General features: G+C 32.3%; 1 protein-coding gene across 1 annotated transcript; it reads right to left on the minus strand.

Moving 5' to 3' along the window:
* Positions 1 to 626: 626 nt before the first annotated feature.
* Positions 627 to 7,327, minus strand: LOC108742907. The gene is made up of 5 exons (XM_018478267.2): positions 6,984 to 7,327; positions 6,370 to 6,518; positions 4,784 to 4,933; positions 2,862 to 3,003; positions 627 to 1,124 (listed from the first exon to the last, which is right to left on the minus strand). Exons 1-5 carry the CDS (start codon positions 7,096 to 7,098, stop codon positions 682 to 684), a joined length of 999 nt encoding a protein of 332 aa, XP_018333769.1. The 5' UTR covers positions 7,099 to 7,327; the 3' UTR covers positions 627 to 681.
* Positions 7,328 to 13,285: the final 5,958 nt, after the last annotated feature.

Raw genomic sequence — 13,285 nt, forward strand, 5'->3', positions numbered from 1 at the left:
TAGTTTAATTTTCTACACCACTGCAGCCAACTTTACAGAATGCGCTTGACCTTTTAGCGAAACAGCATACATTTGCGAGTCCTTCTGTCAAAATTAATTCCTCAGTGCAAAAGTGCTAACAGCTATCAAAAACGCTTCCAGAATGGCAACTGTTTGTAACACGTTATTTCATTAAAAGGACTATTTTAATGAAAAGAAAAGTGACAAATTCATCAAAAAACGTGTTCGCAAATCAGACGATAGTAATTCGAGAACCTTTTCGATTGAAAGATAATTATTCAACAAAGTCGATTTGACCTGACGAATGTGAAGGCATTCAAAAAACAAAACCATAAATATCTATTTATGTTAAATCCTATTTCACTGATCGTTACCTGCTGGTTAATTGATTGAATATTAAATTAATTAATTATTTCCTTATTTTCATTAAATTAAGTTCAAATTTATTCGTATTTTTTGTTTGAGGTAGATTTCTGCCAACTAAAGGATAATAACATGTAGCAAGGCCAGCGTTACTATAAAGGTTGAGGGAAGATAAAAATTAAATTATTTTAATATAAGTCAAAATAATACAATACTATTCTCTTAACCCTATTAAATAAATTACAATATTAAGCGTAATAAAAAACAACAAATCACATACATTCTACATCATTTGTCTTCTTCTTAAGACTTTATATTCTAAGAATCCGGCAATATTGACTTTTTGGAAGTGTTTTCGTTACCAATAGCAGCAACGTCACCTCCTGAATTTCGATAATGTGAATAACCGGAGTACGCCAATTCCTGTGGATCCTCCTTAAATGCAAGTCCTTTGTCGTGATTATAGTACGAATGTTCATCAGTAAGGAAAGTGGGTTGTGGATCTCTGTAGTGGGGCTGAAAACCGATTCCACCTGAAGAATAGTGGGGTGCAAATCCGCTTTGGCTGAATGACGACTGTAGATGAGGCTTGCACAATTTGAAAAATCCTATCAATCCTGGGATGACGATAGCAAGAAAACCCAGCAATTTTTTAAACGATGCTAGTCCCAATATTAAAGGCAAGAACAACAACAGCTTTAACTTAAAAAGCTTCAAAATTATAAGCATGGGAATAAACAGCTTTTTGAGTTGTTTTCGTTCTGTAAAAAGAAAAATATACATCTGCATTGTAAAAAGTATTGGAAGTTTTTGCGAAAGAGGGTGACTTGTTATTGTTGTCAAAAATAAATTTACGAAAAGCAAATACTTTCTCCTATAACCGAGGATTAAGGACATTTGAAGACGTTTATAATAAAATAAAGATTTAAGTAACAATACAAGCAGTAGATGCAGTTTTAATTAAAAAAGAAGAACCTTCACAAGTTTGAATTTATTTATCTTTCATACTATAGTAACGTACATTTTAATCTTCTCGAATTTTAGCCCCTTTCAATGTGATAGAAAATATACATTTACAATAGGTAAGTTTATTTAAAAACTTAGTGATGAGGTGCAGGGGATATAAAGACATTTACAGAATTTGGAGCAACAAAGTAGAGAAGTTAATATTAGAAAAGAAAACAGGCAAATTGCACTTTCCCACTGCTAATTTTAACATATTTTACCTAAGGTGTGAATTATCTCATTATTAACGACAGAACAACCTTAAGGATAGATCTACAAGGGCAAAAGATAATAATGCGTAGATTTATCGATGATATAGCACTATTAGCGTTTAGCAGGAAGGAGTTAGAGACAGCCTTAAACAAATTGAAAGTGGTATTGGCAGAAGAGCATGAACTAAGATAATATAAAAATAAAGGTCTGTAAGGAAGGTAAAGATAGGGTTAGAGCTAGTATAAAAATTATATGGAAAAGGCATAAAGACACAAAACAAAATATCACTTCGGTGCTCACGAACAATTATTTTAGAAATTAGATAAAGAGTTTTAAAAGTGTAGGTATACATCGGGATAGAAGCTCTAAAATTAGGTAAACAATTAGACGCGTTTGAAATGTGATTTATTATGAGAATGATGAAAAATACCGTTGATATGAAGAACAGACGATGATTTGAAAGTTAATAACGAATGGGAAAAGTAGGATGATGGGGCACCTCCTGAGACGTGAAGCGTTGGTTAGAGAGATATTACAACAGATGTAAACAGAGGAAGATCTAGCAGAAAATTAGAGGTGTGACATATGTTTTAGTCTTCGGGAAATGGAAAGATAAAGTTAGGAAGTAATAGAGATAGTTATCTAATCAGTCTTTGGACTGACGACCCTTTTGATGGTGATGAGGATGAGTCCTGAAAAAATGTCGAGACGCGATTGGTCCTTTTTGCCCTTTTAATTTTTTTAAATTGGTAAAAAACTCAAAAGGTAAAGCACATCCCGTATATTACATATCTTCAAAAATCCTAATATAGTGATAAATAATCAAAAAAGTCGTTCAGACGTAAACGGGTGAGATTTTTGTGGCACTTTAATTGCATACAAACAGTATTATAAGTTTTGAATAAGAAAATATATGTATACTTTAGGTATCCTAAGTTATTGTAAAGAGTAGTAGGTCCAACTATGTTGCGCATGTTTTTCTGAAGCTCATCGTAGACCAAGAACGAGTTTGTGTTTTACAAGAAAATTAGAAACATTGTTTAAGTAAAATTGTAAACATTTTAACGTAGTGATTTTCGTTTTCGAGTGAAGTAATTAATGTCTAAGATATTTGAAATAATTATCCAAGTAATAGTCGTCTTGACAAGGACACACTGTCCCCTTAATAATAACAGGATACCGCTAAAAATAAATCGAATCGATTCGACAAATGCATTAATTAAAGTACGAAGTACTCATTATCAATATTAAGTTAATAGAACTAATAAATTGGTGCTTACTGAAATAAGAATCCTTTTTGTCTTCAATTACATCTATTTCATCAGCAATTTCGTCTATGAAGCGGGGCGAATAACGTCCTCTCTCAGTTACTTCGTCATTAAATTTTACTTCAATCGCACTAGACTTCATGAACCTTTCCACCTTATAAACATAAAATACATTAATTTGACATTTGAATATAAAGGTTAGTAAGAAATTTCTTATATTAGCTGAGTGAAATTAATTAATGAAATATTATATGGCCTTGCTCCACTTATTAACAAGGTTAATTATTCCAGATGTACAAAAGATCCTACCCTTTTAAACCAACAAATCAACTGCTGTCCTTTAAACATCTACAAATTTTCGTTTTTTTCCTTTAAGAAAGTTTTACATTTACACAAGGTATGGTCATTATTATGTAATGAAACTTTATAGCCAGGATTCTGGAGCTTCCTTTCCTCTTTAAAGTTACATGAGGTCTGACAAAACCTTTTTGGTTGTACTGTGTTGGGTGAAGTTCAACTATTTTTGTATACAGTCTGATTAGCTGTTCGCAATATAACCATGTATACTGTGGCAGAGATTTATCTTGTTGCAGCAGCTTTTTGACAATCCCACCAAATGTAAATCATTAGTTTTTTTGAGGCAAAGGCGGGAGTAGAATTATCTGGCATTACCTACACTTTTTTTCTCATTACATAGTCATATATAACCCACTTTTCATCACCGATCACCAGGCAATCCAGAAATTGTGCAGATGGCGGGAAAGTAAGGAAGAAGTAATTGAATTTTCATCTGCCATATTGTTTTCACAAAACTTGTTGAAGTGGTTTTCAATTGTTGTGTTATCAAGCTCTTTTGGTTTTCCAGTGCTACGTTTATACCTTGAAGCTTTATTTTACCTCACCATTTTTAGATCATCTGAATTTTAACATTAAATTGTGTAAGAATGAAACACAAATTTTTATGATATTCTGTTGCATTATAGCCAAATTGGAACTAATGAAGTATACAATGCCTAAAATTATGTATTTTTTGGCCCATCATATACCCCTGTTTCTTAAAATTTATTAGATAATTGAAAAAAGGGATGAACAAAAGAAATAATTAACGTTCTGTTGAAGCATCCAATTGGAGCAAACAGGAAACGGCATAACTTTCTTATTAATTAATTGTTTTCACATATCACATTTTGTCATACAAAATACTCGCAGTGGATTAATGTTTAGATTCTTTATAAGTTGCTCTTTTGCAGTTATTGCCAGAACAGGAATTACGTTTCAATTTTAAAATAAACTATTAATTACGGTGTCAATAAAAGAAAGAAAGCTCCAGATATCTTTATACCTATTGACAAAACAAACAAAATAAGTTTTGACTAAGAATGAGGCAATTGTTCCACTAATCGTTGGAAAAGGTTTTTCTTTGGAATCTGTATGTCAATACAAATTTATGTTTTCTTCCTTTTGTTATTTGTTTTTCGTTTACTGAGATTTTGATTCTTTAAAAAATATTTACAAAGGAGAATGCGTATATCAGGAAGAAGTTCAATTGAATACCGAAGAAACAAACTTATATCTTATCCCATTTTGTGCTCTACGAATTTCAAAGGATTCTACGTAATTGAGAAATCCTGCCATAAGTTTTTACGCAGCGAGTTTATAACAACTATATGAATTCTCACAAGATCGATATTGACTCAAACGTAGAAGCAATTTAATTTTACCAAATGGCTTGGATTGGTTTCAAAAAATTCAGTTTCCTTTTATCGAAAACGTTTGGAAGGCTCATATTTAATAAAAATAAATAAATAAGAACGGTTTATGCAACTCATAATTAGAATTGCAAATTTACCTAGTAGAAATAAAATAACAGAATTATTTAGAATTTAAATTAAATATGCAGTCGGCAATGATAAGAGGTTAGATCATTTTCTTACTTTTCTGAGAACAAATTTGACTAACTGATCCCATTCTGGTTCATCAGATCTGGGTGCTTCTGAAAATTCGTAGGGTTCTCTGGCCACACTTCGAAGTTGAGATTCGGGCATGCGTGTAATTCTGGCATTCTCGGTAAGATAATAAACCGGCTAAAATAAAAAAGAAGAAACATTAAATAAGAATTTGATTGAAGGTTTTCGCAGATGATGCATAGTTTTGTAGTGTTTCTGCGACGTATATTCTGCATTAAGACTTCATAAACCTCAAATGAAATAAATTGTTATCACAGGGTTTTAGACAAATAAAATGTAATTCTCATTGTATTACCCATTATTTTAAAAAATTAAGACAAAAACACATCTTTAAATTCTTTGTTTTTAACGAATATCAACCGTACAGTAGACAAAACGAAGTTTTTAAACATGAAAACTTTTTTTAATATTTCAAGATGACACTACAATTTCAACGATAAGTTTCAACGCTAAAGTCGCATACTCTTCCTCATGCCTAAAATTAATTTTACTAGTATTGCATGTGGTCGAAATTTTTAGCAATTTTCTTTAATTTAATTGGTTAAAATGTTTTGTAATAGTGTGTGTATGTTCACTTTCTTTACCTGCCTTTACAGTAACAAAACAAATTATATATTTATATGGTACATCAGCACCTTTTGAATTCATTCATTCCCCTTTTCTTTTGATAAATACGTACCTACTAAAAAACGGTACCACAATTTCATTATTTTTATGAGATTACTCAACATTTTAATTTCGTTAACTATAATTTTATGTAAAGAACTAAATTTTTCGTAATAGTTGTGTCGCAATTTAGACAATGACCTTGTTCGTTGGAACATGAGTCTTTTTTGGTGCAACTTATAAGCCTGTAGTAGTACTGTCACGACGTTGTCTTTTATGGAGAGATAATGAAAACCTTTCATAGTAATTTTGATTTTCTTTCATTAGGATTACATAAATAAATATTGATTTCACACTAGATAAACCGTTTTTTAATTCTGTCAATTTCGACTCGTTTAATAAATAATATCAGGAATGAAGACATGCACTAGGAAAATAACTAGGTGTTAATCGAAGAAAGTTCTATATGTGGGACATATGAGAGTGAAAAAATGTTTACTTAGGTATAACAAGAGATGTACTTAACAAGCTCGACTGAAAAGAATGCGTCTATAGTTGGATTTTAAAAAATATGAATATAAAATATGGGAATAAGGGTCAACAAAAATACTTTGTATTCGATATTGAATTCATTACTAAAAATAACTTAATTAAATAATGATTGCTGTATCTATAAAAATATCTGAATAAATCTAAAGATAGATAATTATTTAAACACTTTGACATTTAATAGCGGTTAATATTAAATATTAACGTGAAAATTCATTTTTCAATTTTTTACCCACTATAAAGTATCTCAGGTTAATGAGGGAAAATTTGTCACACCCTCACCGGGAATCGGACTCGAGACAAAGTTTGCCGCATTAACGTGAGGTAGTTTATAATGGGTAAAAAATTGAAAAATTAATTTTCTCATTAATGTTTAATTATTCAAACTTTAATCGTACCTTATCGAAAAAGTCGTCCAACGATTGTAATGCTCTTGATTTAAAACATTCAGCTAGATCTCCATTAAGACATTCAGCATTGGCTTTGGCTAAGTAGGGATCAACATCAGGGCCTGTTCCAAGGCCTATCCAGTCCAAAAGGTCCCTTCCTGCATTAGAGTTTATAAAATTGCATTTGTTATTTGTAAGATATTTTAATCGATTACATATGAAGGTAACCAGAAGTGGATTGGATCAATTATTTAACAAACATTTTAACTATCGAAAAAACAAATACTAAACACTAAAATTTTTGAAAAAGTCTTAAACGGAGTACTTTTTACTGTCTTATAAATAATTATAAAGCTTATTGTCTTTTGTTTTTTTTAATTTTTTTCTCCGATTATAAATGCATAAGGTGGGAATAGTAGTACGCCTCATATAAAAAGGAAAATTCTAATCGTCAAGGCATTTTCTCAATCCATACTTACACCTCAGAGCTAATGGATGGTTTTTATTTAAACTTATTTTTCTCTCTTTGTTTAAGAATAAACAAAGTTGACGTCAAAAACAATTACAATTCGTAAGCAATCGTTCTCAATAGTTTAAAAGATATCTATTAATTAAATTTCTACCTTGTCTCGGTCCTTCGTCGTCCTTAAAAACACGTTGCTCCCGTTCATGTGCTGATCGCAGCGCTATTAATGACACGCCGGTAACAAGAAACAACCACTTCGTACTATGAAACATTGCGAAGCTGTTCAAAAGTCGGCTTTTATTATTAAATTCCTTGATTAACAAGACCCGCTTCGGCCGACCGTTCAGTGCCTCTTCTAAGCGTTTTCAGTAACGTTTCTTTCGAACAAAGTCGGGTCACGATAACTGTAAACTACCGTCGAGAACGTGATCAAAGACTTCAACACTTAAAGCAAGTTCGAGACGTCGTTCGATGAGTCCTTACGAAGTTATATTACGTACGCTTTTGATACGTTGCTTAGATACGAAAATATATTCGACTGAACAGAACATTGAGCTGAAAAGCGTTTTATAGGCACTTATGTATAAGGGATTACATTGTTATTGTTGGTGGTCCAAATGAAATGGGTATTCCCGAGTTAGATAACAATACGTTGGATGAGTGATTGCAGCGGGCATTGCCCGGTGAAAGCGAAAGTCAATCCGGATCTTAAGGAGCGCGCGGTGACTTGGTCGTAAGGACTTGGAAACCCCAATAACGTATAGTGTAGTAATGATGTAGATGTTATAAAATATGTTGATTATTTTAAGCCACAGTACACATAGTTATTTGTTAAGCAACACGTGAAAATTATTTCCTTTGTGTTGCTGGTGTCTCTCCTAATAGATATAAAGTTACTTAGGAATTCGGTAGGTGCAAAACCAAATCATTGAAATTGAATAACCATAACTATGTTCCATTAATATTCAATAAACACATCGAAGAGTAACTTCAATTGAAAAAAAGGACAGCAGTTCAGAAATTATTTATCATTAATTTGGATTGAATTCCAATCAATATTATAACAATTTAATTCCAATTGAATATAAAGAGCAGAGAGGCAATGAAAACTGATGACTCTAGTAAGCTTGGACATTAATTTTTTATAGCTATGCTCCATTAATATTCAATAAAAACAGATTTTTTTTGTCGAGGGAGACCTCGGATTACTCTAATAGTTTATAAAAAGGGAGTTTAGTAATAATAACAAAAAGTAACTTCAATAAAAATAAAGGACAGCAGTTCAGAAATTATTTATCGCTTCCCTGAACAAAAATTTTTAATCTCTCTTAAGTCTCTCAGAGTCTTTCAGCGTCTCTGAGAGCGTCTCTCACAGTCTTTCACAGTCTCTGAGAGCGNGGAATTCATAATACAATAGTAACCTATTCAATGTTTACCTGACTCATCGTTAAAATCATATTAGGGCCGTATTTTCCTCTCATAACCTTTTCAATTGTACCTATCACATTTACCTGAAATGCAGTCATTTGCTGTAAAGTTTTTCATACTAGTTTCTAATTCTATCTCTATCTATCTTAAATTGTTCTTCTCTTTCACGTTTATTTAAATACATGTCCAAAATTTTCTAACCAGAGTTCATCAAAATACATCAGTGAGCACGGTTCTCAATAATACGCATTTAGTTATTTAAGTTACAATAGTTGTACATATTTTTAATTGTGAATAGTCTCGATCCTTTAATAATAAAACTAGTAAAAAAAAGGTGTAAATTTTATTAAAGGAAAAATTATCAACTAGCTGTACAATATTAAGTTGGCGTACAGCAGAAGCTGTTATAAGTTAAATACCGACTATCCTACTTCAACACCCCCTATCCCAAAAGATGAGTCCCGTCTGAAAATATATACATCATCACCATAAGGTCCTCAGTCCTAAGAGTGGTTGAACACACTTGCACTCTTTCCTATCCTGAGCTAATCTTCGACCCTAAAACTAAAACATCCTACATCCTTAACCACTTGTGAACATTAATCTAATTTAGGTCTACCTCTACTCCTTATTTGCTCCTGTTTATGCTTTTAATATTTCTCTAACTAGCCCCTCATCCTTGATAAGGTGTCGTACCAACATATCTCACCTATTTCCTATTGACTTCCATAGAGTTCTCTGTTCTCCTATTCTTAATGCCTCTTCATTTCTAACCTTTTTCTTTTTTGCTCTGCGCCCACTGTCTATGTTTCGCATCCGTACATCGCTGCGCTCAGCCATATACCTTTAACGATCTTTTCAGAATTTCTAAATTAATCGTTCGCGAGCGTAGAAGTAACTTTTTTTTGTTGAAGGCGACTCAGACCAGCGCTATCCTCTGTTTTATGATGCTTCTTCCATCCTGAGTTATCTGACCTACATACCCAAAATTAGCCACTTCTTCTAACTTTTCGTCTCATGTCTTTATATTGGCTGTTTTCTTACTTTTTCTTCCCTTGAATATCAGTATTTTTGTTTTACTTTTATTTATTTTCACATAATACTTTTTAGTTTTTTACATTGCTGTTGCTCTTTATACAAACCATGTCACTCTTCTATGTCTGTATCTTATCCCTGTATTTTTGAGTATCTTTAACATGTTGTTCCATTTAACATTGTCAAAAGCTTTCTCTAAATCTACTAATCCTATATACGCACTCTTTTCTTTTTCTATCGTTTTTTCTATTTTTACCCCTAAAGCTAGCTATATATGTTGCAATTTAAATAATGTGGATATTCTTTGAAGATACGCATAAGTTTGTCTAGCAAAATAGTTTTCTAGCAAACGATATCGTTGTTTATATCAGTCAGTTGGATAAAATAGTCTTGAACTGTCTCCAGTTTTCTTGAAAAGCCACACTTCCGTGCCAATTTTCAATACTTGCTGACAGTGGATATTTTCTTTTTACGAAAGTCAACATGACAAGATGCTAAGCTATGAGCCAAAAGAAAATAAACATATCGCTTTTAATAGCGCATACCATTTTTGATTGTTGGAGTCTAATATATCGTAGTAGAAATATAAAACGCTGCAGAAAAAAAATTAATCAGCTCATTATACCGTTTGAGCTTTTTCCTATATAAAATTTTATAAACTAGGGGAACTTCGACATCCTTAGAAAGGATTTTTGTGAACTTTCTAAAGCAAATCAATAAGGAAAAATTTACCTTCTCTCTGAGTTTAATATTGTTCGATAAAGCATTCATATAACCGCGGGAATTACGCTTATTTATAATAATGTGCATGCATTAGAGGAACAGTATGAGTTGGAATAAAAAACACATAAAAGTTGCGCATTCAGAAGAAGAGACTTAGAAAGCATGAAGGATTTAATTACACAGAATTTTAAAATCTACAATATACATACAGGATTTGGCTCAGTATATTATTCAGTTTTTTGCTTGCCCAAGTGCAAGAGTAATATTACCAGTTTAGGCGGTGGTAAATCAATATTCTCTTTTTTACCTACGTGCATATTGGGGGTACGTGAGGGACCACCTCGGCAGTGAAAGGCGAGCAAGAAACTAAGAGGTTTGATTAAAACGTAGCAGTATATTTCATTTAGACATCGAGCATTTTTATTCAAAAAGACGGAAGACGTATACATGGTGATTATACGAAGACGTGTGTTTTTTGGAAAACGCGATACATTCAATATTGTTTATATATTATATATATTTAGTTCCTGTTTGTTACTCGTTTTGATGTTACTGTTTATCTTCATTATTATCTTTATTATATATGTATTTAACTACCCGGAGCCTTTTTTTTGAACAACCCCTAGATAAGAAGAGAAAAAAGCCTACATACCTATGAATTTTCATCACCATAAGGTCGTCAGTTCTAAAACTAATTGGACACGCATCTTCACTCTTTCCTATCCTGAGCTAATCTTCGCATTTTCCCAAAACCAGAACAACCCATATCCTTAACTATTTGCGAACAGTAATCTAATTTAGATCTACCTCTACCCCGCCTAACCCCTGTTTATGCTTCCAAAATGTCTCTACAGAGGCGGATTAAATGTCGAGAGCGCTTTAGGCTAGCACCTCATAGGCGCCCCTCTGGCTGTCATATATTTTGCAAAATACTCTTTTTTATTAGGTACTTCCTTGTTTTCTTTTTTTTAGGTTTAAAAACTTCCGTGCGCGCCCCTTTATTTAACCTTGCTCCTCTAGGCATATGCCTACTTTGCCTTACGGATAATCCTGTGTCTCTAAAACTAGACCTTCATGCCTGAGAAGGTGTCCTACCAACCTAACTCGCTTAAATTCTTTTTTGACTTCCATAGAATCCACTGTTCTCCTATTCTCTCTTATACCTCTTCATTTCTAACTTTCTATCCACAGTATCCCTATCATTCGCTTGTAACACCACATTTTGAATGCTCTTACCTTTTTTTTATTCGCCGCGCCCACTGTCCTTGTTTCGCACCCGTACAGCGCCGCGCTCCAAACATAAGTCATTAACAACCTTTCTCGAATTTCTAAATTAACCGTTCGTATGAATTTGAATATGAAAATGAATTTTGCGATATAATATTGGCACAAAATATTAAGTAAATTAAGTTATTTAATTATAGTATTGGTTAGCTTCTATTGAATTGCTGTTGCAGTTATTTTACATGCATATTGATACAGTACTGATATTTGAAATCAAAAAATAATAAATAAATGCGCTTTTAATATAAGATTATCCTAAAATATTATCGTGGTGAGGCACTTTTGAATCCAGATTCGCACTTCGCAAATTACGTTGTAAATGCCTCTCATTTTTTTTCTCTTCAATCCTGAATTTCGCTGATCTTAGCGTTTCTAAACATCTTGTAGGAATGATAAAATGAAGGTTCCTTCTTCTAAAGAGAGCTTTTACTTGTTTTAAAATTCAAAATTGTGGTTTTTGTGTAATATTGCTATTCTACATTAACATATTTTCCTTGAAGTAGCGAAATTGCGAATTCATTTAAATGAAATGAAACTTGAAATTTTTCAATCCCTCTGCCGCTAATATTATGGCAGTGCGACATAAAAAAACCCCGCTTAGATAAATTGCCTTGTGACAAGTCTGAGATAGTTTAAAAGGAAAAGTTAAGCCTTCATTAGATGGCTTCTGTCAGTTACTTATGTTTGACGATCTGTCTATAAGTTGTTCGGTTTTACTTGAATAGCAAATATCAATTTGTACTTAAATCAGATAACAAAACAACAAAAAAATTAAGCAGTAGGTGATGGTGTGAAGATCTACTATTTTTGGTACTTAGCATCCACGTTGGTGTATGGATAATGGTTACGCATCTATGGCGTAATATTACTGGTTTTTCTTTATTGATGTCCGCTGCAATTCCTACCTGACATCTCTTTTCTATGTTTACGATATTCCCTACAACGTCTGTCTTGAGAAGGCGTTCTGTTAGCTCTAGTCTAGTTAGTAAGTTGAAAGAAGAAAGTAAATGTGACAGTTTTATTGCGGATAAGCCAATTGCGAACGTCCTAACTATATTCAATCAGTAGGTAATCAAAGACCACTAACAAATCATTGGTAAATGGTGTAGGTTTTTAAACATACTGTATTTTTGATTTTTTTTTTATTTGAGCAAATTTTACATTTTGCTAAATCTAAGATTTACACTTTGAAAAATTGTTAATAAGTGTCTCATAGAACTACAGAATTATTAACATTCTAATCTAGTGACTTTATATTTTAATATATTACATACAAATAATAAATAAGTTTACGTTAACTAGGTACCTGAATCGAGAAGGTAGCATTGCGACTTCAGTTAGGTTGTCGTAATGAAATAGAATAAAAAATATTACTAGTAGGAGAACTATAATCCACCTCTCATTGATTTACCTACGATTAGAGTCACCCATTTCTTATTCAATATTTTTAGCAAAGTGCTAAAGTTATAGGTTACTTAAGACTAAAAAATAAATAAATAAATAAATTACTAAATAATGTGCATGCATTAGAGGAACAGTATGAGTTGGAATAAAAAACACATAAAAGTTGCGCATTCAGAAGAAGAGACTTAGAAAGCATGAAGGATTTAATTACACAGAATTTTAAAATCTACAATATACATACAGGATTTGGCTCAGTATATTATTCAGTTTTTTGCTTGCCCAAGTGCAAGAGTAATATTACCAGTTTAGGCGGTGGTAAATCAATATTCTCTTTTTTACCTACGTGCATATTGGGGGTACGTGAGGGACCACCTCGGCAGTGAAAGGCGAGCAAGAAACTAAGAGGTTTGATTAAAACGTAGCAGTATATTTCATTTAGACATCGAGCATTTTTATTCAAAAAGACGGAAGACGTATACATGGTGATTATACGAAGACGTGTGTTTTTTGGAAAACGCGATACATTCAATATTGTTTATATATTATATATATTTAGTTCCTGTTTGTTACTCGTTTTGATGTTAC

This window comes from Agrilus planipennis, unplaced genomic scaffold, assembly GCF_000699045.2.
Source record: "Agrilus planipennis isolate EAB-ADULT unplaced genomic scaffold, Apla_2.0 scaffold356, whole genome shotgun sequence".
In the NCBI taxonomy this organism is placed as follows: Eukaryota; Metazoa; Arthropoda; class Insecta; order Coleoptera; family Buprestidae; genus Agrilus; species Agrilus planipennis.